Source organism: Cydia pomonella, chromosome 22 (assembly GCF_033807575.1).
Source record: "Cydia pomonella isolate Wapato2018A chromosome 22, ilCydPomo1, whole genome shotgun sequence".
NCBI classification, from domain to species: Eukaryota; Metazoa; Arthropoda; class Insecta; order Lepidoptera; family Tortricidae; genus Cydia; species Cydia pomonella.
This window is the reverse complement of record NC_084724.1, coordinates 10,147,552-10,172,776: the sequence shown is the minus strand read 5'-3', so window position 1 is coordinate 10,172,776 and position 25,225 is coordinate 10,147,552. Positions and strand designations below refer to the sequence as shown.

Here is a 25,225-nt window from a genome sequence, read left to right as displayed (position 1 = left end):
ATGGACGTATTTTTGTGCTCTTTATGTGTGAGCATAACCAATGTATAGTTATAAAATATAATTGTATGTAATATAGATTACTGCAGGTTATTGAAAAAAAATAACATACTCGTACGTGTCACGTTCCTGACAAAGTAGACCTTTTGACTATGGAAGGTAGAGGCAAGGAACAGAATCTCCTTAGGCAGAACTGTTGCAAAAGTGTCCAGCTGCCAGCAATAAATAATCGTTCCAAATTTCTCCAGAGTAGCGCTAGAGTAGCTAAGAACCTAGGCGTTATTGACGGAGTGAAGTGCGCTGTTTATGATTAGATTATTTTCTCAAGTATTCTAGGTATTGTAACGCCACCTATTTATGGTTTTTTGTTGGACACTTTTTAGTATATGGAGATTGTGTTATTTGCCTCTACCTTCCATACTTTTGACCTTTAGACCTAAACACCTAACAAATTACTGTCATAAGTGTAATGTGAAACAAAAAAAACTTCAGTAACACTGTCAACTAATTTTATTATGCTTCTAAAGCTTCCATCTTCTTCAAATTAGCCGGGTCGTCCAAGGCCTTTTCTTTCTTCGTCCGGAGGTCCAAGTGAATTTCTTCTATGCTCCTCGACTTGGTTTCCGGAATGACCAGGAGCACATAAACTGAGCTGATGATACAGATGAATCCGAAGAAGTAGAAGGCTACGTGTATGCCCACAAGGTTGGCTAGAGGCTTGAAGAACAGCATTTGGAGGAAGTCGGCTATAGATGCTGTCGCCATGGTTGTGGCCATAATTGTACCTCGATACTGAAAAATTAAGTGAAAAACTGATAAAAAAGCTGGGAGGGGTTCAATTTTCAAACTGGAAGCCATAAGACGAAAGTAGAGACCCATGGGAAATCGCCTTTTCATATAAACGCAGTCCCCATTTTTTAATATAATTGAAAATATTTTGACACAATTTGTTGTATATCGACCACAGTATATGTAGGGAACGTTTGATTTTTTTCGAATTTTTAATTATTATTAAGGAGCATTTAAATATGTATGACAACTGTTTTTCGCTCATAATTTACAAAAATCTGAAAAAGACATAGTTATTGTTAACAATACAAATTATGTAAAAACATTTTCCATAATGTCAATATCCGGAGAGGAAAATGGGGACTACGTTTGTATGGATAAGCTGCCATCCCTTTTCCTCGTAAGTGTAAATGAGAAAGGGACTTACGTAAGGAATATCATCTGATATAGACTAGTTATATTTTGGTGAACAAAACAACGAGACACTTGCAGTCATCTTGCGAAAAAATACACAGGTGTTTATGTGAAGTGTTGAATCTACTTTAGACTAGCGACAATGATTTTAGCCCGATGTTTACGTCTACTGTGATGATACAAATGTGTTGTAAGCGTGGGTGCAGCTAATAGGTTAAACCAAACCAATTTAATTGGAACTCTTATAAAGAGTTCGCTTTAGTGAATAGGTATCTACATTGTAAGTTACAAAAGAAAGACAAGCGGGCTCAGGTTGACGTGGTCTACACGGACTTCCGTAAAGCTTTTGACAAGGTCGATCATGTCTTGTTACTGCGTAAGCTAGCGTATAATGGCATTAAGGGTAACTTGCTAAGGTGGTTCGCTTCGTACCTGGATAATCGCACACAAAAAATAACCATAAACGGCTTTGAATCTCGAGCATCCCTTGTGCCATCTGGTGTAATCCAAGGATCTATACTAGGACCGTTGCTATATTCTTTGTTTATTAACGACATTAATAAATGCTTTTTGAACTGCAACTTTGCTTTGTTTGCAGACGATTTAAAAATTTACAAGGCTGTGAATGACCAAAGCGACTGCAAACTTATTCAGGATGATCTTAACCGCTTCCACGCCTACTGTCTAACCAACAAACTGTATTTAGCCTACGATAAGTGTGTACATATAACTTTTACAAAAAACAAATATAAAATATTAACAAGTTACAACATAGGAGGAGAACTTGTTCAAAGAGTAAACCATGTTAAGGATCTGGGGGTTACACTAGATGAAAAGCTTACTCTCGATCAACACGTCCATAAAATTACAACCAAAGCATATCAAATGCTGGGGTTCGTTCTTAGGGCAGCCAAACCTCTTAGAAAAAGCTCATCTTACTTGTTGTTATATAATTCCTTAGTCCGTCCCTACCTTGAATATGCATCACAAGTTTGGAACCCCCATTACACAATCTACAAAAACGCGATTGAAGCTGTTCAAAAACGATTCCTGAGAGCTCTTCATTATAGAATGGCCCATGCCCCATTGTCATACGGCAAGCTCCTTGAACGGTACAAACTTAAGAGTCTGACTAGCAGACGGACTGCCTTATTCAATATATGTAGGGGTCATTATAACTGTCCCGAACTGCTAGAACATATTGGTTTTTGTGCTCCAACCTATAGAACACGAACTGCATCCCTGTTCGCGGTGCCTGCTGCGTCGAGTAACGCCGGAGTCCGTGCCCCGCTTCGCAGAATGTGTCAAATGTACAATAACGACCTAGTCTCGGTTGACATTTTTAACAATAGTCGTGCAAATTTCAAACTTAAAGTTTTACTGTTATGAAGCATTACGTACTTCCGAAGTTCATCTTAATTTAAGTAGGAACTTTTGGCCTAATATAAACTTAGTCTTATATTTAACATTGTATATGTGTAGTCCCTCGTTTTGCTTTTTAATGTTATATATGTTTGAATCTTGTCAGCACTGTAACTACTAATATTATCGTCAGTATAATAATATTAGTTTAGTACCTATTTTACTAACATTTTATACCTCAATCCGAAGGCAATGCCACTTATAAATTATTAGTTTATAAATCCTAGTGGGAATTGTCTCAGGATGTAGGTTGCACTTATAATGTAAAAACCAATATCCTCTTTTCTGTATCATCTGCCTATGTCTGTTTTTTTCCCCAATAAAGAAAATAAAAATAAAGTAAAAGCAGTTACCTTAAATGAGAATATTTCGCTAGTGAGTATAACAGACACGGGCTGCAAGCCAGCAGCATCGCAGAAGATACACAGGCACAGCGTTAAGATCGGCAGCCAGTCGGGCGCGAAGAATCCCAACTGCTTCGCTAAGAAGTAGGTCGCGAGGCCGCACATGCTGAGACCGGATACGAGCGATGTGGAGAAGAGGAGAGGCTGAAAATAATAGTTTATGTTAGTTATTTGGTTTTTAATTAACGGTCGAAGCAAATTGAGGGATTGTCAGGAACGTAATGATGTGTGGATACCCTGGTGCCGTCCCATCTAGCCGCCACGTGTTTGATAGCCGGCGGGGCAGCGGCAGCGGTTGAAACCCTAAACCCTTACAAACATTGGACCCGGGTACGTCCTTAAACTACGTCCAAAAGAGAGGTATGGACATTATGAATGTCATCTCGCTTTGAGTGGTAGAGCACAGCACAGCGATGTCATTCCAGATCTAGAGCAGAGCCCAACTGGGGAAGTACTACCTCCACCTTACAGAAAACCGCAGCCAAATAACACTAGACCCTACTCATAGTGTTGTGTTCCTGCCGTTTGCGATAAAGACCTGGGGCCGTAGGGCCGTAGCCTCATAAACTTCTTCAGGGCCTAAAAAGACTCATCGAGACTACCGATGACCGGCTGAGTGAAGGGCTGGCTCATTCCTAGGCATGGACTTCGTCAAGGGGGCAGCTGAAAGGTTCGCTCGTATTGAATTTACACACTGTCTAAACTAATTACAGGCAGATATACCTCATGTCATTGTATGTGCAAAGTTTCATTACAATCCAACACGTAGTTTTAAAATGAGAACGAAACTGCGTTTGTATGGGAAGGGGACATTCGGCCGAGCTTGCTACGGACTCTTAAAATAAGAGCGTAGCTTTGATTTTTATTTATTTATTATATGGAAGCGGTTGTTTCTCTCTCAAGTATTAACAGGTTCATCGCTTACCTTCCTTCCAGTCTTCTCCACAATGCTTGAAGCCAGGGCCGATCCAGCAACCTGCACAGCACCCAGCATCATCGCCTGCTGGTTGGGCGTCAGCTGCAGCCCCGAGCCCTGCGAGGCCATGTTGAAGATGTCTCCCGCGAAGTTGAGCACGGGTATCGCACCGCACACCTCGCGGGATAGTGTCGCTACCATCGCTATGCGGAATGCGCGGAAGAGGATCTTGTCTGATACTGTAAAGAAAGTGAATTCCCGTTTGAGATATTAATCTTATGCTTTTTACTAGCGTCTATTTAACTTGAAATGTAACTATGTGTATAATATATTTTCGGATCGTTCGACCCTATACATCTCTATGGATAATAGATAGATAGAATACTCTTTATTGGCACACCTCAGTAAAAAGATACAAGAAAAATAAACAATTGATTAAATGTAGAGGCAGACAACAGGCGCTCTTATCGCTAAAAAGCGATCTCTTCCAGACAACTTTTGGGGAGCGGAAATAGAGAATTTAATAGAAAAAGTAGGTGTTGCTAAACCGTTATGAAGCCTACATTCCAACACACAATTACCTACAGTGAATAAACATACACATAAGGAATACAAATAGACATACATAAACATACATATAATAATAATAATAATAAATAAAATAATAATAAATATTATAGGACATTATAACACAAATTGACTAAGTCCCACAGTAAGCTCAATAAGGCTTGTGTTGAGGGTATTTAGACAACGATATATATATAATATATACATATTTATAAATACTTAAATACATAGAAAACACCCATGACTCAGGAACAAATATCCATGCTCATCACACGAATAAATGCCCTTACCAGGATTTGAACCCAGAATCATCAGCTTCGTAGGCAGGGTCACTACCCACAAGGCCAAACCGGTCGTCAAAACATATAAATATTTATAATTTGATATACTATCACATTATCCTAGTATTTTACATGTTCCAGTGAACATTTTTCCCATCATGGAACAATGCTGATCCGGACATTTGGGAGGCGTGTGCGGAGCCAGCCGAAGCCAACACGTAGACACTTTAATGACATGTAAGGGGTACGTCGAGCGGTTGCTGCTTTTTCCCCAGTCATGGGACGCACGCAGAGGCAGCACCCGCTAGGATGGAAGGACTATTGAGAGTTGATGGAATCTAAAATGATGACCGGTCGGTTTTATTATAAAACACACTTTCATAGGTTTTATAAAAAAAACAGACTACTTTTTTTCTTGATATAAAATAATTCAGCAAGCAATGTATCACTACTTTGTTTTAACTCAAAACGTCTCATTAATGACGCGACGTCACAACTGTCACAAGTGACTATGATATAGGTACGAAATACATTGCCGCTTGAAAAAAATTCAAAAATTAATTATGCTCTGGTAATTAAGACTAAATTAAAAAATAACTTTCAGAATCGTTTTATAGCACTAAAACCTACGTCTAGTTTAAGTTTGAGGTTATATCAAAAATACACACTGTATTATGTCTTCTTTGTTCATAAATATTTGATTATCAAACGAACTTCTTGAAGTGAAGTTCGATCGATATTATATGAGTCACTTCATTTGAAGATATAATTTTATATTAACCATGTAGAATATATAATGGTTAATATAAAAATATATCTGAAAAATGAAGTGACGAAATATAATTAAAGAAATACATGAATGAAGGCTACACAATTTAATTCTAGATACGACTGTATCTACAATGATAAACTATGTGAAATCTTGTAACAATACTGCCTAGATTGTCTTGAGATAATAAACAGGATGTAATAAGTTATATAACTAAGGTAAATATAGATAAAATTATGTTGTTATTGCACCACCTGCCAGGTGATCTTGTATGTTTTTATGTACATTTCAATATTTTTCAAAGTATTAAGATTGAATACCTTGATTTTACGTCACAAGTTTAGATCTAAAGATCAACACAACTAGTACGCAAATATAAAGCAAAAATAGAAATAGCAAGTAGATTTTCTAATGACTGACTAAATACAAACATTTGATTTGATATTGAATGATAAGTGTAACTATGTGTGGAAAATACAATAGGTAACAGACAATATGAATACTTATTATTAAGTTTATGTTGTTCATATTGGCACGCTTTCACAATAGATCCAGACTTATTAATTTAATCTGATTTCCTTCTATATGAAACGGAGGAACTAAGTCTACTAGACTGAGGATGCCGCAGCATTTAGAACCGCGCTGTATGCTCCAAATGTATATTTTTGTATCAGCCATCATCGGGTGACTTATTAAACAGAATTTAATAAGTTTTAAGAAGCACGAGAATTTAGCTCCAGCCATACGATCGAAGGTACGTTCTCATTTGAAATTACCTTCTCAAATGAAACTGTAGAAGAAGTAATAGGGTAGAAATTACGCGAGCAAAACTTCTACAGGGTGGACAAATAAGAATGATACAATTTGTTTTTAAATTTTAATTACATTAAGTGGAAATTTTATTAAATTTTTTTTTATAAATATATTATTCAGGGTTGGCAATTGTATACGGAAGATAATTTCTGCCAAATGTCTACCACTAGCAGCAAGCAATTTTATCTCAAATGTTTCTGTTGTTTAAAACACATTGTTTGCTCGATTAATTTTGAAAAAAAGTGACAGTGATTGGCACCCAAATTCCCCAAATTTTGCAGCTCTTGACTTATTTCTGTGGGGCTATCTAAAATTACGTGTCTATGCTAACGAGCTGATGAAATTTAAACAGTTAAAACCGACTATTCGACACAAATGTACTAAGATAATGCGAAAAATGTGCGAATAGATGCTAAAAATTGGGATGATAAGGGCTTACATTTGCCTGCTGTTAGAGGTGGACATATGTCAGACATTATGTTTCGCATGAATTTGCCAACCCTGAAGAATATATTTTTAAAACAATACTTAATAATTTTTGAACTTAATACAGTAAAAATTTAAAAACAAAATGTATACTTCTTATTTGCCCACCCTGTATCTGCTCTATTTTGCATGTACTCGTATTGCAATTACCTCGTATACCTAATATCAGACTTAGATGTTGAGAGAAGTTTAAACTCACAGACTGCTTTAAGCACGAAGTTGCTGCTCTTTTCGTCCTTGGTCTGTTCGTCTTTGATCACCTGGAGCTCCCGACGAACTTGAATGTCCTCTTCGCTTCGGCAGCGAAGCCAAGCCAGCACCCGCTTCGCTTCCTGTGGATATTAGTTATTAGTGAGTGCGTCGACTTCTGGCCGAAGGTTTCGAGCCAAACCGCAGTAGGCCTAGCATTTTTTAGGCAAGGGTCTTAGGTCTCTGGGAGAGAAATCTGTGTTAAGTTTATAAATTGTGACTGAAAATGCTTTGATCTTTTAATACAGAAACACGTTGTTAGGCTAAGGGTTTGTTTGTGTTTAGTTACGAGAAAAAGAAATACTATATACCTCCTCTTTCCCGTTTCGTACTAAGAATGATGGGGATTCAGGCATCATCATGAAGAGCACCAAATGAATTGTAGGCAGGGACAGACAGACCCACAGGATGGTGTGGTAGCTAAGGTAGTCGCCAATCACGTAAAGAAAGAGGTTCCCTGTCGTGTGGAATAAGATGACCTGCGAAAAACAACAATGTGACATAATATATACTTATTATTACTAAGAACTATGAAGACGTAATGACTCAAAAGATTGCCCAAATTTCAGAGGGCCTACTGCGAACACCGAAGTTTGCGATTTGTAGGCATTTTTCACTTTTAGAAAGTTGCCTTCAGTTCCGACTAGTGATGGTGAAATTCGAAAAAAGAAAACTTGTTCTAAAGTAACATAAGTATTCAACCAATCAGACGACCAAAGGTATGAACATTGGATTGGTTGCTTTTACAACCCCGCTTTATGCCTTTATAAGGCAGACGGGATATATTTCCCACCTGATTTTGGACTTTATTTCAAAGTGATAGGGTTCAATTTTGTATAATTTCTGACACATGCCTTAAAAAGGGTTATAGAAATATTGATACAATTCTTAAGTGTGTTTAGCAGTATATAAAATCTTCACTTGATGGTTCAAAGTTATACCATGTAGTTCGCAGTCAAGTCTGCTATTGAAAAGTATAGTGATGATGTAGACACCTGTACTAGCACATGTGTTCCAATAAATGGTCTTATCTTAGGAGGTTCACATTTCTCCTGTGAATATATTCCAAGTTAAGAGCTGTAAAAGCTTAATTTTCTGATGAAACTCACACAACGGTTCCTTGTTCATTTTTACGTATTTGGTTTAATATTTTTCAAATAGTTGTGAAATTACCAAAGTTCCTAGCACTCCTCGGATGCTATCCTCACTGATCTCCTTAGTGTAGAGTGGGCAGGTGACGTAAGCCCCTCCCATCATCACGCCAACCGCCGCCCGCGCTAAGATAAAGGCCCAAATGTTCAATGAGGACAATTTTATAATCCAACAGACCTGTAAAGAGAAAGAGATTGTTAGCAAAATACCAGCAAAACGAGAGATTGAGAGATTCTTATGGTGGTCATACACCATCCTTCCTATCGTCCAATCGGCATGACGCTGCAGGCTTGATTCAATCTGCAGCACACACGATCGGTCTCGGCAGCGACGTTCAGTTGAAGCCATGGCATCCTCGGTGACAGACGACGATGTTTTAGCCGTTTTGGGCATTTTACTTTTGAAAATGAAACAAAAAAAGAACTTCGCAGTACGGGGTTGTATTTTGTGACATTTTGTGAGAGCGCGCGCACGACATCTATCACCGACAAAAATCTGACTGACTGAACTGATGATCGCCGACCGCCAATGGTCCAATCGCCATAATCAAGCCAAAAGAAGTCTTGCACAAATTGACTAAGTCACAATAGTCCCACGGTAAGCCAGGAAGGCTTGTGTTGTGGGTTCCATGACTTAGGAAAAAATATCTGTGCTCATCACACAAATAAATGCCCTCACTGGGATTCGAACCCAGGACCATCGGCTTCATAGGCAGGGTCACTATCCACTAGACCAGATCGGTCGTCAATATTTCGACGGTTCCGCGGAAATCTGCCGAATCCTGCACCAGAACAAGTAACATCACAACAAAAAACTGCGTCACGAAAATGTATGAGAAAGCTGATTATTTTTGTTCGTTTTCGGCTTGACGCTAAAGTACTAAAAGTTGTTCAGTATGACCTATATATTTACCTCTCAGAGTATGGTTAGGGTTAGACATAACAAAAACACTCTTTACATATAATATATATATATATATAGAAAAATATCCGGACATATACATACCCGGGGGTATGTCCTTAAATTACGTCCAAAAGAGAGGTATGGGCACTGTGAATGTCGTCTCGCTTTGTATGGTACGGCAGATCTAGAGCAGAGTTCAACTGGGGAAGTACCCCCGCCTTACAAAAACCGCAGCCAAATCTAACACTAGACCCTACTCATAGTGTTGTGTTCCTGTCGGTGAGTAAGGTTGCCAGAGCTCAAGAGCTCAGAATGCTTACCATCATGCGGGCCGTAATGCTTGTTTGCCGCCGACGTAGTATAAAAAAACATAGAAAACTTCCATAACTCAGAAAAAAATAGCCGCGATAAACACAAATAAATGCTCCTAACAGGATTCGAAACTGAGACCTTCTGTTTCATAAGCAGGGTCACTACCGACTACGTAAGACGCGACCGAAGTCCTCGTATACCTATACCTACAACCCAGCCGGCCAGCTTCATTGCGCATCATGTGATCGCATTTTCAAAACCAAATTTGGCTTCGCAAGTCATATTAGAGCGTTCCATTGTGCGAGGAGGACTATATATATTAGTGGCCGTTATAATACGTTATACAAGAAGTACTTACAGCGCCCATAGCTGACATGAAAATGAGGGTCAGTTTCCTTCCAATCCGATCACACAAAAACGCCATGACGAAGTCAAACACTACACACACTAAGTATGAAACTGCTGCCATCCATGATACCTGTAATAACATATTCATTAGGAAATTAAACTTATGTAACTTTCCAATAATCAGATTTCAAAATAATAAAAAAAAACCCAACGCAATGAAACGTACCCGGGCGTTTATGATATGTTTTTGGCAAACATTTCATTTTTAGTACAAGCTTTTATCGCTGACTGTACTTTTCTTTCCATAGGTTACTAATACTCATCGAGACAATTCTAACAACCCCAAACACAATGTTAAACTCGCGTCAGGTCACGTGACCGTCAGATTGAAAATTCGTAAGACGGACACGTGACATCATGGTGACGTGAAAATTGAATGTCATCGAAGCCTGGTTACTTTAAAAATCGTATCTCATTCAAGTGTGACATTTTATTTTCTTCATAATCAAAGGGCTGTCATAACGGTTAAAGAGGTATAATCTTTGTTGTATCTTTTTGTTGTTGGGAGTCCATGATTGTAGATAGGTACTCAAATATTTCCTTACCAAAAAGTTAAATAACGGAAAAGGAGCGTGAATGTTTTACTTGATATGATGGTGAACGATTCATTAACATTTACTAATTGTGTAGGCCGTAGTCCTGCTCTCGTCTCATGAATTACTCTGTATATGTTATATATTAACACTAAAATTCGCATTTCAAAATATCTTCCATCAAACTTATTTACGTAAGTATAATAGAGAATTATCTTTTTTTATAAAACTGCTACTTAATGTCTCCAAAATATCAAAAATGGACAACGTTAATATTCAAGTTTTCACTTCTGCCGGCACTCCTGGAGTGCAACCCGTTGTTTTTGTTGCTAATCAAATCAGCTGGAACCTCAGATGGATCATCAATTAAAGTCCGTGACCGAACCAACCTCGGTGTCGGTGAGTGGGACTTCTGTGGGCGAGTCTTTTGACTGCAGCAGCAGGGTCATCGGCGACATCCAGCCGATGGCGGCACCGTACACGAACACGGGCAGGTTTACTGTTAAAAACAAAAAAATATATGGAATAAGTTTTTGGCAAAAATTTCATTTTTGGTACAAGCTCTTATCGCTGACTGTACTTTTTTTCCACAGGCAACTAATACTCATCGAGACAATTCTAAAAACCCCAAACACAATTAGGTTGCGTTGTTTTATCAGCGAGTTCCTATGGCTACCGCCTGTCTCCATCATCAGATCAGCTTGATGGTACCATAATATTGCATTGTTACCCCACTTACATATGTATGCAAATTTTCAGCTTCATCGGAAATCGGGAAGTGGGTCAAATTTAACTTGCAAGATTTGTCCCATACATACTAACAGGGCAAGTTAAAAGCTTGTAAAAATCTTACACAAGTCAACTCAGTTCCACAGCTCAACAAACCTTGTGTTGTGAGTACCAGACGAATAATGTAGTACTTAAATAGATACATTAAAAACATCAATTTAGGAACAAATATCTGTGCCCTTATCAGGATTGTTTAAATATGTTGAAACGAACGTCAAGATTAGTTCATGTGTTCCGATTGTAAGAGGTCTTCTTTTTATAAAATCTCTCCTTTTCCTCGTTAGCACGGAATAAAATGCAATTCCATTTAAAGGTGAAAACCTTCATTAACTTGAAATACTCAACTTAAACTTTGAAGGCAATCCATTGCAATTTTTACCTGCAGTCCATAACAGTAAAAGTGAAATTAATAGTATTAAAAAAAAGTGTTGTTTTGTTGTCGTTGCGAGTACTTATGGAGTGTGGAATTAATTACCTACACCTTCCATAGTTGCTAGTATTTGTGTTATAACGTATTTGACTTTTTCGAACTGCCAAAACGATTTGCTACTATGGAATTTATATGAAACACTAGCAAATGACGTCACGGTCAAACTGCCTTCTTTTTATAGTTATATGCGAAGTATACAATAAAAATAGTGTCTTAAATTAACTGCTGTCTACGTTTCTCTATTAATATTGTGGTGCTTTATTTTGTCATGAAACCTGGTGGTGAAATTGACTTTTCAATTATGATTTTGAATGATACGTTTGGATTTTATTTGGTTTGATTTTTAGGTATTTTGTAGTTAGTATTTTCCTAGCATTGGTGTAGTGAAAATTTTTGTGTGTTACTCGGAGGCAAAGTTTGTTTAACACTCGTGCCTTGAAACTCTCGCAACGCAATTCCACTTCTCGAACCACTCGCTTTGCAATCTTTCGTTTGCTCGGGTATCAATTTTAGCACACGCGCGGTTAAACAACAACTTTGCCCCCTTGTAAAATAAATAACTATTAATTTTTCAAAATGCTGGAGCCATGGAGCCATTAGATGAAATTATTTAGAGGCACTGAGTTTGTATTCTTTTGTATTGGCATGCGCATGTGACAACAATAATTTGTAGGCGGTTCAATAAAAACAATGTTTTTAACTGTTGAATTAGTATCAATAAAAACAGAAGATGTTTTTATTGACAGCAAATGTAAGTGGGTATCTTTAAGTGATGGCAATGGATTTTAATGAACGCGTATATTTGATTTAAAGCTTGACGAGATTCTATTTGGCCTTCGCGAGTTGCGTATTTTCGGTGTTACTAATTATTACTGACAAGGAGTCCTCAATAAATAATGTCACCAATGTAAACAATTGTTATTTTCACCACACCAACTGGTAAAGGCCCTCTTGATTGTTCAAAAACTAATGAGAAAGTTGCATTTTATCCACATATGTGGCAATGTAATAAGATGCAAATTTTGAGTTATTTTCTTAAAAAAATTGTGCTGGCAGAATTGACTTTTAAAGGATGATTTTAAATTATATTTTTTTATGTTCATTTGAATTTGATTTGGTTTGATTTTTTTTTTGGTATTTCATACTTAATATTTTCCTCGCATTGTGTGGTGAAAAACTTTGTGGTTCACTCGGAGACGAAGTTTGTTTAAACCTCGTGCCTTGAAACCCTCGCAATGCTCAAGAAACCACTTCTCAAACCACTTGCTATGCTTGTGGTTCAATTTTAGAATCTATTGCTTGCTCGGGTATCAATACGCACGAGCGGTTAAACAATAACGTTGCCCCCTTGTAAAACAAAATATTTTGAATTCAGTCATCTTCCTCGCGTTGTCCTGGAATTTTGCCACGGCTCATGGGAGCCTGGGGTCCGCTTGGCAACTAATACCAAGAAATGGCGTAAACCCAGAGGTAAAACTAGGCCTTATTGGGATTAGTCCGGTTTCCTCACGATGTTTTCCTTCACCGAAAAGCGACTGGTAAATATCAAATGATATTTCGTAATTAAAATCCGAAATACTCACTGGTACAGTCAGCGTCAAATACTTTGTAGCAGTCAAAGTGGCCAAATAGTTCGGTACACCATACTAAATATATGGTGTACCGAACTATATGGCTACTTTGGTTGCTACAAAGTATTTGACGCTGACTGTACGAGCCAGGGTTTGAGCCTGCGATCTCCGGATTGCATGTCACACGCTCTTGCCGCTAGGCTATCAGCGTTTGAATAATTTGAATTGAATGAAATAATTATTTAAGTACATTAAAAAATACACAATGTTTTTAAATTGTTCGTTGACATTACCGGTGCTGATATTTTTATTTGACTATACGCATATTATTGCCATATATATGCTGTTTATATGTAGCGACATTATCTCAGGGCCAAATAGAATCTTGTGGGGCTTTACAATCAGCCACTATTGATTTAATTGTGATAATGTGTAGTCTGGCAAACATAACTTGTCAATCAGTAAGAGCCAGGAAAATTATACTTATTCCTCTTTTGGGTGTTAGGACCTACTAGCGTAAGACAAAGACAGTATGATTCTCTCTGTCTATGTTTGAAATGAGACAGTGCTGGACCAAACTATATATATGTGTATATATATATATGTACACGGTGTGTTGGGGTATGGCTAAGTACATTTCAGAAAACTGAATGGCATAGTTAAATTTTAACTTTTTTTTTTTTTCATTTTTTTCGTAAAAAGTAATTAAATGCTGCATATAGCGTTGTTGTAACTCGTAATATCATTTCGAACATCGATTGTCCTAGATAGTACTTGCGTTTAGTAGCAAATGCATATAAACTCATACCTACTAAACATTAAACAAGTGTACACGTTCATAGGGTTTAGCCTATGTAAAATACGGCGTACATACAGATGTAGTGCATAATTATTTTGCATCGTATTTTCACGGAAACAAGAATGTGTCATGCTATTTCAGTCAGTCTCGGTACAAAAAGTACTGAGGTTGACTGAAGTAGCATGACAAATACGAACGTTTCCGAGAAAATAAGATGGAAAACAATTACGAGTATGCACTATATCTGCAAAACAGTGTGTGCAACACTCTAAACCGAATGAATACAAGTCGACCAATTACAATGGCAGTTACTTTTAGCGCGTTATCATATTGACTACCAAATTAAAACCATGAACCATGCATCATTTGGTACAATGCATCTTACACAAAATAAGAGCGTCAAAAAGTTTTTGTAATTTAAATGAAACAAACAAAAACCATGGTATTTTTAGCTTAAAAAGATAATTCTTATACATTCATTCATTTATTCATTCATTTTTATGCATTCTATTATTCTACAACCAAAGTCAATGAAATGAAATGTCTTTTTATCTCAATTTCAGAGGGTTGGTGTTGATATTTTATTTCAAATCAAACCGTATCGAATTATTGACTAAATTGACCTTTACAAATACCTAATAAACGTGGGAAGTTACTGCCTTAACAAAATATGATAAGTATAAGTAATTAAATAATTATAAATTAACATTATATTGACCTTTTTAGGGTTCCGTAGTCAACTAGGAACCCTTATAGTTTCGCCATGTCCGCCTGTCTGTCTGTCTGTCTGTCTGTCTGTCCGAGGCTTTGCTCCGTGGTCGTTAGTGCTAGAAAGCTGAAATTCGACATGGATATATAAATCAATAAAGCCGACAAAGTCGTACAATAAAATATAATTTTTTTTTGAGGGTACCTCCTCTATACGTAAAGTGGGGGTGAATTTTTTTTTGCTTCAACCCTTGATAAAGTGAATATATTCGGAGATAATCGCTCCAAAAGAGAAAAAAAATGTGTCCCCCCCTCTAACTTTTGAACCATAGGTCCAAAAAATATGAAAAAAATCGTGAAAGTAGAGCTTAAGAAAGACATTAAATGAAAATTATAGCGGACATGATCAGTTTAGCTGTTTCTTAGTTATCGCAAAAAGTTTCTCCCATAGTAAAAAGACTTACTTTAATTAGGTACTGATTATACAAATTTGCCTATTTGTTTAACTCGCGTGAAAAGTACCGTTTCATCCCTTGGTTAACAATTTACTATATTTTAAGCTCCAGTTTAGCTTATTGTGACGGAAGAGTAACTACGGAACCCTACACTGAGCGTGGCCCGACATGTTCTTGGCCGGTTTTTAGGGTTCCGTAGCCAAATGGCCAAAAACGGAACCCTTATAGATTCGTCATGTCCGTCTGTCTGTCCGATTATGTCACAGCCACTTTTTTCCGAAACTATAAGAGCTATACTGTTCAAACGTAGTAAGTGGATGTATTCTATAAACCGCATTAAGATGTTCACACAAAAATAGAAAACAGACAATAAATTTTGGGGGTTCTCCATACTTAGAACTGAAGCTCAAAAATTCTTTCATCAAACCCATACGCGTGGGATATCTATGGATAGGTCTTCAAAAATGATATTTAGGTTTCTAATATATTTTTTTTCTAAACTGAATAGTTTGCGCGAGAGACACTTCCAAAGTGAAAAAATGTGTCCCCCCCCCCTGTAACTTCTAAAATAACAGAATGAAAAATCTAAAAAAAATATATGATATACATTACCATGTAAAATTCCACCGAAAATTGGTTAGAACGAGATCTAGTAAGTAGTTTTTTTACTAAGTCATAAATTATTATTTTTTTCCATCAAACCCATACGTGTGGCATATCTACAGATAGGTCATCAAATATGATATTGAGGTTTCTAATATCATTTTTTTCTAAAATGAATAGTTTGCGCGAGAGACACTTCCAAAGTGGTAAAATGTGTGTCCCCCCCCCCGTAACTTCTAAAATAAGAGAATGAAAAAACTAAAGAAAATATATGATATACATTGTCATGCAAACGTCCACCGAAAATTGGTTTGAACGAGATCTAGTAAGTAGTTTCTTTTTTTATACGTCATAAAATATTTAAAAAAAATTTTTTTCATGAAACCCATACGCGTGGGGTATCTATGGATAGGTCTTTGAAAATGATATTTAGGTTCCTAATATCATTTTTTTCTAAACTGAATAGTTTGCGCGAGAGACACTTCTAAAGTGAAAAAATGTGTCCCCCCCCCCCTGTAACTTCTAAAATAACAGAATGAAAAATCTAAAAAAAATATATGATATACATTACCATGTAAAATTCCACCAAAAATTGGTTTGAACGAGATCTAGAGAGTAGTTTTTTTTAATACGTCATAAAATTAAAAAAAAAATTTTTTTCATCAAACCCATACGTGTGGGGTATCTATGGATAGGTCTTCAAAAATGATATTTAGGTTTCTAATATATTTTTTTTCTAAACTGAATAGTTTGCGCGAGAGACACTTCCAAAGTAAAAAAATGTGTCCCCCCCCCCCTGTAACTTCTAAAATAACAGAATGAAAAATCTAAAAAAAATATATGATATACATTACCATGTAAAATTCCACCGAAAATTGGTTTGAACGAGATCTAGTAAGTAGTTTTTTTAATTAGTCATAAAATAAAAATTTTTTTTTCATCAAACCCATACGTGTGGCGTATCTACGGATAGGTCTTCAAAAATGATATTGAGGTTTCTAATATCATTTTTTTCTAAACTGAACAGTTTGCGCGAGAGACACTTCCAAAGTGGTAAAATGTGTGTCCAAAGTGGTACAATGTTGAACAAGATCTAGTATGTAGTTTTTTTTTTAATCCGTCATAAATGGTACGGAACCCTTCATGCGCGAGTCCGACTCGCACTTGGCCGCTTTTATTATTTTTATATTAACTTAAGATTGGGTATTAATTTAGATATTAAATTGGCCGCAGAATTGTAAATGTTTATTTAGGAATGAAGTTATATGACATGATTTAGAAGGTAGGTTGTAGGTATTTTTTTTAGTTAGGTTTAGTTTTAGTTCATTTTTTAGGGTTCCGTAGCCAAATGGCAAAAAACGGAACCCTTATAGATTCGTCATATCCGTCTGTCTGTCCGATTATGTCACAGCCACTTTTTTCCGAAACTATAAGAGCTATACTGTTCAAACTTAGTAAGTGGATGTATTCTATGAACCGCATTAAGATGTTCACACAAAAATAGAAAAAAAACAATAAATTTTAGAACTTATGTTAAATAACCCATACTTAGAACTGAAACTCAAAAAATCTTATTTCATCAAACCCATACGTGTGGGATATCTATGGATAGGTCTTCAAAAATGATATTGAGGTTTCTAATATCATTTTTTTCTAAAATGAATAGTTTGCGCGAGAGACACTTCCAAAGTGCTAAAATGTGTCCCCCCCCCCCGTAACTTCTAAAATAACAGAATGAAAAAACTAAAAAATATATATGATATACATTGTCATGCAAACTTCCACCGAAAATTGGTTTGAACGAGATCTAGTAAGTAGTTTTTTTTTAATACGTCATAAAATTAAAAAAAAATTTTTTTTCATCAAACCCATACGTGTGGGGTATCTAAGGATAAGTCTTCAAAAATGATATTTAGGTTCCTAATATCATTTTTTTCTAAGCTGAATAGTTTGCGCGAGAGTGGTAAAATGTTGAACAAGATCTAGCAAGTAGATTTTTTTTAATACGTCTTAAATGGTACGGAACCCTTCATGCGCGAGTCAGAATCGCACTTGGCCGCTTTTATTTTATAAGTAGTCATAATTCTGTTAATGTATTTTTTCTGAGTTTCATTGTAAAAATATAGAATATATTTGGCAATTCGAGACTAATATATGTATTTATTGTTTTTCATTAAATAATATCATGCTTGTAAATTAGTGCCAATAAAAACAATTAAGTTAGGTTTTAACATAAAATTAGAGTTCCCAAACTTCTGCAACGAAATTAAATATGTAAATAAATTAATAAATTTCAAAAAATCAGATAATATAGATATAAATCTAAATATTTTTTGGAATCCATGGAAATTTACTGCGTTGGTTTGAATCCTATCTCTATCGACGTTCACAAATTGTTAGCATATACGGTTATGACTCAATTCCTTTTATGGCTGGATCAGGCGTGCCGCAGGGCTCTAATCTGGGCTCATTATTATTTGTTTTTTTTCGTGAATGATCTTTTAAATAGGATTAAATCACAATGTCTCGCATATGCAGATGATATAAAAATCTATAAAGTCATTAATACAGAAAATGATTGCCTTATGCTCCAGGAAGATATTGAGTTGATATCTGATTGGTGCAGCACTAACCTCATGTCTTTGAATATCGATAAATGTCAGTCAATTACGTTCACAAAAAAACCAACTGGATTAATCACGAGTATAATATGAATGGCAAACGATTAGTTAGGGTTTCTTCCATTAGAGATCTAGGAGTATTATTGGATAGTGAACTGTCGTTCCGTTGTCACTATGAGCATATGGTGTCAAAATGTAATCGCATGCTTGGTTTCATCAAGCGAACTGCTAAACCTTTCAAAGGGCCAAATAGCCTAATTGTTCTATACTCCGCATTAGTTCGAACTACGCTCGAATACTGCTCGTCGGTTTGGCAACCAATTTATAAGACACACTCTGATAGATTGGAATCAATACAGGCAAAGTTTTAACGATATCTTTCCACTAAAACTAAAACACGCCGAACGCTTCCTGAGTATTCAGAATTCAGATAGACTCTTAGCATATAATTTACAATCACTATCGTCCCGACGCAATGTCGTTGATATGGTTACACTTCATAAAATTGTGCATGGTGGTCTCGACAGTAACCTCATGGATTATGTTTCACTTAGAGCCAACAATAAGAGAACACGGAATCTAGAATTGTTTGCCTTGCCTATGGTTTCTAATAACAATGTATCCAATAATGCGCCTGTCTTTAGAATGTGTCGTGTATATAATAATTTAGATATTTTGAACGTGTCTTTACCTAAGTTCAAAAATGTTTTGCTGTCCCAAAATTGTAAGTAAATATCTTATCGTACTAACAGTTTGTTATATTTTACTATATTCTTTACTGCCTTTAATAACAAGATTTTATAGTGAAAAATTGTATTTAGCTTAATAATTGTTCCGTGGTTGTGTTGTGTACAATTGTAATCGTGGTGTGGGTAGTGTATAAGATACTTATATATGGAATATTTTAAAATGTTGTTGCCTGCATTGTGTTATTGTACCTATCAAAATAAAATAAAAATAAAATAAATTTTGATGGAGAGGGTGAGATTTTTAATTTTATGCAAAAAACTACATTTGCGCATTATACAGTAGACAATCATAAATAAACAGAATTAATATAATAAAATAAGATAAACACTATAGATACATAGTAGTTAATATTACAACTTTTACATCTCCAGATTTAATGTATTTTTAACCATAGAGACTTATACATCTCTTTTGTATTGTAGTAATTATTTATTTTAAGATTATTATAATGTAATGTTTACCCAGGTATTGGCTGTTGTATTTATAAATGTTGTTATGTATTTTTTATGTCACTATATGCTGTTACTATAAATGTTGTATTGACTTGTAAAAGAGCCCTTGAGGCCTACTTGCAGAACATTTTTTAAATTTTGAATTTTTGAACATTTTATTAAGATGAACGAATGTTAGTCAGATATCTTAAAACAATCTAACTCTAAATATTTACTACTTGGTGGGCGCCAATTGAAAAGCACGTTATTATTTATTAGAATATCCAAGCATTAAATTAATTACTAAATTATAATGTAAAAAAATACTTACTTAATATAGCACATATTATTTGATTAACTTTACTTCCTTCACCAAAAAACAGATAATACTTCTTCATTTTAAATGTTTTTTGCCTTAAACTGCGTTTTCACAACAGTATATGACTAAAAAACTATGTAATTTAAAATAAACGGTGTAAACGACTCGACTTAAAATCTTTTGAGGAAGAATTTAATTTAAGTCTCGTATTATGTACACTCTATCGCCTGCCCCCACCCGTGCCCATGTTGTTACTTGTACTGAACCTGAACCGTTTCGTACGTTAATTACTATATATAGCTATTGTTGGCAAACAATATTATCACGGTCTACATTTGGCGATAATTATTTGACATTTTAAATAAAAGTTAATATCCGTATGGGATATAGAATAGAGAGCGTTTATTCGTGGCAAAAAAAAAGAAAACAACAAGTAACATAACATAACATATAAGCCACAAAATGGTCCCGACTCAGCATGGTGGTACCATACTTTTATTTTGGTGTATTCCCACCTGCGCCCGCCCCACGTGACCACCGCCATACAAGAGGCAGGCACAGATGGGAATGATTTGTATGTAGCGCCTATTCCCATCTGTACCGGCGAGGACAGGTGGGAATACACATTTATTTTAGAAACGTGTGAGTGGAAGTGAGCACCCTATTGAGTACCGGGAACCCGCTCGGTGGGTTCTCTGTTCATAGTCGCTTTCCTCTACAAAGCGGGAAAACGCTGGGATGGGCTACGAGCGTAGCGCTACGAAAGCGTTGGTAGCGAATATGTCTCAATGCGATTTCACCGCATACGAAATCTTTGTTACCTATATTTTGCGTAAAATGGCCAGTCAAATGAGTTACGTTTTACGAAATGTTAAATTAAAACGATTCGTTAGTATGAAATTCGTCACATTTCAGAGGAGTTTAATATAGTCTCTTTTTAGATTCTTGTAAGATGAAATAGTAGATGGTTAACCAAGGGATGAAAGGCACTCATTTCCGCCGAGGTAGTTTGGCGCTCGAACGCAGTGAGACCGCCAATAGTCCGAGGCTGAAATGATGCCTTTCACCCGAGTTAAACACTGTACTTTTCATTTCGAATACGAGAAGAGTAAAATACATGTGTTTTTTTTAAAATATGTCTAAGTATTATTTTTATAGCAATTCTTGAGGGTACTTTCAATTAACCATTTAGGTAAAAATATTATTTATGGAATGGGGAGATAAATATTAGAATGGAAATTGTATAACCAATCCATTTAAAACATAATTTGAAATGTAAAAAAAATTAAAAATCGTAATTGGAAAGTAAAATGCTTTAGTGCAGAAATGTATCAGTTTCTGCACAATTTTTAGAACAACAGTCACTCTCTTTCAGAACATGTGAAATAAAAAATATTTAAACGGGTAGATACATCGAGTGAAATTTTTGTTTTTTCTTAGTATTTTTAAATTTTTGGTTTATATTAATGTGAAATAATATTCAATTATCGTGGGATCCTCGATTGTATTGGTATTCCTCATCTAGACCGCGGGCCAGGAACATATATAGTCAGTCAACGCTTCCCGGCTGATTCTTTGTCGGATGACAATTTAGATGCTATCATGAATTAAAAAAAAAAAACGGTCAAGTGCGAGTCCAAACTCGCGCAACCAGGGTTCCGTACAAACTTTTTTTATTATGTGCACCGATTTCAATATTTTTTGTTTTATGTACCTATTTGAAAGAACTTTTTTTTGTAATCTCATAGAAATATCAAGTATAATAAACACCCGCAACGCAGGTTAAATTGTAAATAAAATTAGAGAAGATTACCTATTTAATAATAAAAAAAAGTTATTAAGATAGAGCTGTGATTGAATTTTTTCTGTAGTATTTATGATAATGTTAATATTATGTTACAATATTTTAAAAAAAGCGGCCAAGTGCGAGTCGGACTCGCGCATGAAGGGTTCCGTACTATTTATGACGTATTAAAAAAAATCTACTTACTAGATCTCGTTCAACATTTTACCACTTTGGACACACATTTTACCACTTTAGAAGTGTCTCTCGCGCAAACTATCTAGTTTGGAAAAAAATGATATTAGAAACCTCAATATCCTTTTTGAAGACCTATCCGTAGATACCCCACACGTATGAGTTTGATGAAAAAAAAAATTAATTTTTATTTTATGACTTATTAAAAAAACTACTTACTAAATCTCGTTCAAACCAATTTTCGTTGGAAGTTTGCATGGTAATGTATATCATATATTTTTTTTAGATTTTTCATTCTGTTATTTTAGAAGTTACAGGGGGGGGGGGGGACACACATTTTTTCACTTTGGAAGTGTCTCTCGCGCAAACTATTCAGTTTAGAAAAAAACGATATTAGGAACCTAAATATCATTTTTGAAGACCTATCCATAGATACCCCACATGTATGGGCATGATGAAAAAAATTTTTTTTTTTAAATTTCATGACGTATTAAAAAAAACTACTTACTAGATCTCGTTCAAACCAATTTTCGGTGGAAGTTTACATGGCAATGTATATCATATATTTTTTTTAGATTTTTCATTCTGTTATTTTAGAAGTTACGGGGGGGGGGGGACACACATTTTACCACTTTGGAAGTGTCTCTCGCGCAAACTATTCATTTTAGAAAAAAATGAAATTAGAAACATCAATATCATTTTTGAAGACCTATCCATAGATACCCCACACGTATGGGTTTGATGAAAAAATATTTTTTGAGTTTCAGTTCTAAGTATGGGGAACCCCCAAAATTTATTGTTTTTTTTTCTATTTTTGTGTAAAAATCTTAATGCGGTTCATAGAATACATCTACTTACCAAGTTTGAACAGTATAGCTCTTATAGTTTCGGAAAAAAGTGGCTGTGACAGAATCGGACAGACAGACGGACATGACGAATCTATAAGGGTTCCGTTTTTTGCCATTTGGCTACGGAACCCTAAAAACGTCGGAAAAGTACGAAGATGGGGGGATGCGGGAAGGTTATTTTTCCATCATAAATCATAGTTTGGAATGTTCAATTTGAGTTCTTTCAAATGATACCCCACTTGATATAGTAACTAGGCATGGAAATTTTGCCCCCTCTGTATATTGGGCATTTTCTATACTTAATAAAAAAAACTTACACTTTCAATGTGTCTGGGTTAGCGTTGATCATAACTATGCTAAATTTCAATTCGATAGCTCTAGTAGTTCTCGAGAAATGTGGCAATGTCACAGACAGACGGACGGACAGTCGCACCATAAGGGTTCCTTTTGTACCTTTTTGATACGGAACCCTAAAAAGTCAGTCAGCCGGTTGTGTCGCGGTGGAAAGACCGTCAGTTGATGAAATGAACATGTAAAATAAAAAAATCGGCCAAGTGCGACTCGGACTCGCACAGGAAGGGTTCCATACCATTATCTATAAAAACGGTCACCCATCCAAGTACTGACCCCGCCCGACGTTGCTTAACTTCGGTGATTGGATGAGAACCTTACTTCTTATATCTATGATGAGAACGTTAACCACTATATGAGTTATCGCCCGGGAGGCGATTGGTCATGGAAATATGTTTCTGGATCGCGATCTACTCGAGCATAAGAGCCGTAATAGCATTTAGACAACCAGTTTAAATGTTGAATTTCTTTTAAAAGAACAGGGTATTCATTCAATTAATTTTCAGGTGACATTGGGATGGAAACTGTAGCTTCACTACTGTCGCGACATTACTGCGGCGGCATTAATGACGCTGTATCTGCCGATTTCCTCGATAAGACGAGTAACGTTCCTTCCTGCATTACTGCCGCAATTATGGCGTTCAAACCGTCGCTCATGTTATCAAACATATATGCCACGCCGCAGCTGTATAGATCGTAACATTCACGAAGACGCGTGCCTTGACTCGTAATATCATATTAGTAAAGGTTAGATTTGACAAATCTACGCGTCATCGTGAGCTATAGCTCCGCCACACAGTAATGCAGCTGCAGTTGACACATAAATGTCACCTTTCCAATAGCCGTTACCTACTGGCAGCTCAGCTCTCTACCGATCGATATCTTTTCATTCTCACTTCTTTTGTTTCAAGGTTCCCTTAATGGGTGCCCAGAATACAGAAGTGCAAACCGCCTTGGGGGCATAGCTAACATGACAATCGTACATCGACAAACGCTAAACGATTAGAAACATTGTATCGAGATGATAGATGCTACGAAAAGTCACGTATTTCCATTTATTACACATGTTTCAATTGGCGTTTTCTATCGACGATTGTTATCTTGGCTAGGCCCCCAGTTTAGATTCCATGAAGTACGCAGGATATGTGAGAAAGTCCCTCACTAATTATTTTTTTCAAATCGGTTGTGAGCATCTTATAGGTAAGTGTACTACTGGACCACTCCGGAACTTGCTTACAATCAGATAGTATTGTGGTCAAATGTCAAGAAAAAAATGCTTATAAAGGATTACAGAATTGATTCTGCAGTATTTTTTAATTTAATTTGCTTGCTAATTATGCTATTAGTTAAATTGACTAGTCCGGGAGACTGAGGCTCAATCCTAATGTAAGTTTTCCTATGTTTCGCAGAGAAAAGGTACCCCCCTGCATATAAATTTTGTATGTAGGGGGGGTACTTTTTCTCTGCAGCTGACCGTACTATGTTGGGTTTATAAATCTATAAAGATTTTGTGTTAGATTGTCTCAAATAAAATTAGACTAGTCTATCTACCCAGCTACACACTCAACTGGTTTCTACCCTTACGCTGTTCCTTCCAGGTGCGTATGTAAAACAGCCCCAAAGTTGGCAAACATAATTAATCAATAGGCTATAGAATATTATATTGAACGCGTTGATGTGAGCACTTTACGTATTGGATAGTTGATTGGTCAAGTAATAAGGTCGTCATAATTATAAATAGGTACTCTCCGTCATATCAGTTTTTTTTCGAACTGTCAAAACGATTAGCCACTATGATGCCACTATGGAATCTCTATGAAATGCAGAACAATGACGTCACGGTCAAGCTACCTTTTCTTTATATTTCTTTCATATTTATTAAATAAATATTGAGCCTGGAAATAACTGTGGTCTAGGTTTTGCTATTGACAAAGAGTGCTGATGTAGAAAAAACTTCTTCCTGCAAAATCAAACTTTCTAGGTTATCAGGAAGCATAGTACTCGTATAAATATTTTATTGTGACGTAAATGGCAATTCCCATTATATATAGTTTGCATAGTTATTACAATTTATTTACTTTTATCTCCAGTTGTGACAATTTCGGTAAGCCAATTAAAACTAAATCAAATAACGAGTGTCATGTAAGTTACATCATT

General features: G+C 36.0%; 1 protein-coding gene across 1 annotated transcript; it reads right to left on the bottom strand.

Moving 5' to 3' along the window:
• Window positions 1–489: 489 nt before the first annotated feature.
• LOC133529974 (facilitated trehalose transporter Tret1-like) lies at window positions 490–20,158 on the bottom strand. Its single transcript, XM_061867766.1, has 9 exons — window positions 19,904–20,158; window positions 10,805–10,914; window positions 9,833–9,952; window positions 8,281–8,436; window positions 7,419–7,586; window positions 7,058–7,190; window positions 3,952–4,181; window positions 2,976–3,170; window positions 490–789 (listed from the first exon to the last, which is right to left on the bottom strand). The coding sequence occupies exons 1-9, from the start codon at window positions 19,968–19,970 to the stop codon at window positions 511–513; spliced, it is 1,458 nt and encodes a 485-aa protein (XP_061723750.1). The 5' UTR covers window positions 19,971–20,158; the 3' UTR covers window positions 490–510.
• Window positions 20,159–25,225: the final 5,067 nt, after the last annotated feature.

Bases quoted from the DNA above. Each gene is read 5' to 3' on its own strand.
- LOC133529974 (XM_061867766.1), bottom strand. From the start codon at position 19,970: ATGAAGAAGTATTATCTGTTTTTTGGTGAAGGAAGTAAAGTTAATCAA. The intron at 9,953-10,804 runs GTTGGTTCGGTC...ATGTTATTACAG, and splicing joins TCCCACTCACCGACACCGAG to GTATCATGGATGGCAGCAGT. The intron at 8,437-9,832 runs GTAAGTACTTCT...TTCTCTTTACAG, and splicing joins TCATGTCAGCTATGGGCGCT to GTCTGTTGGATTATAAAATT.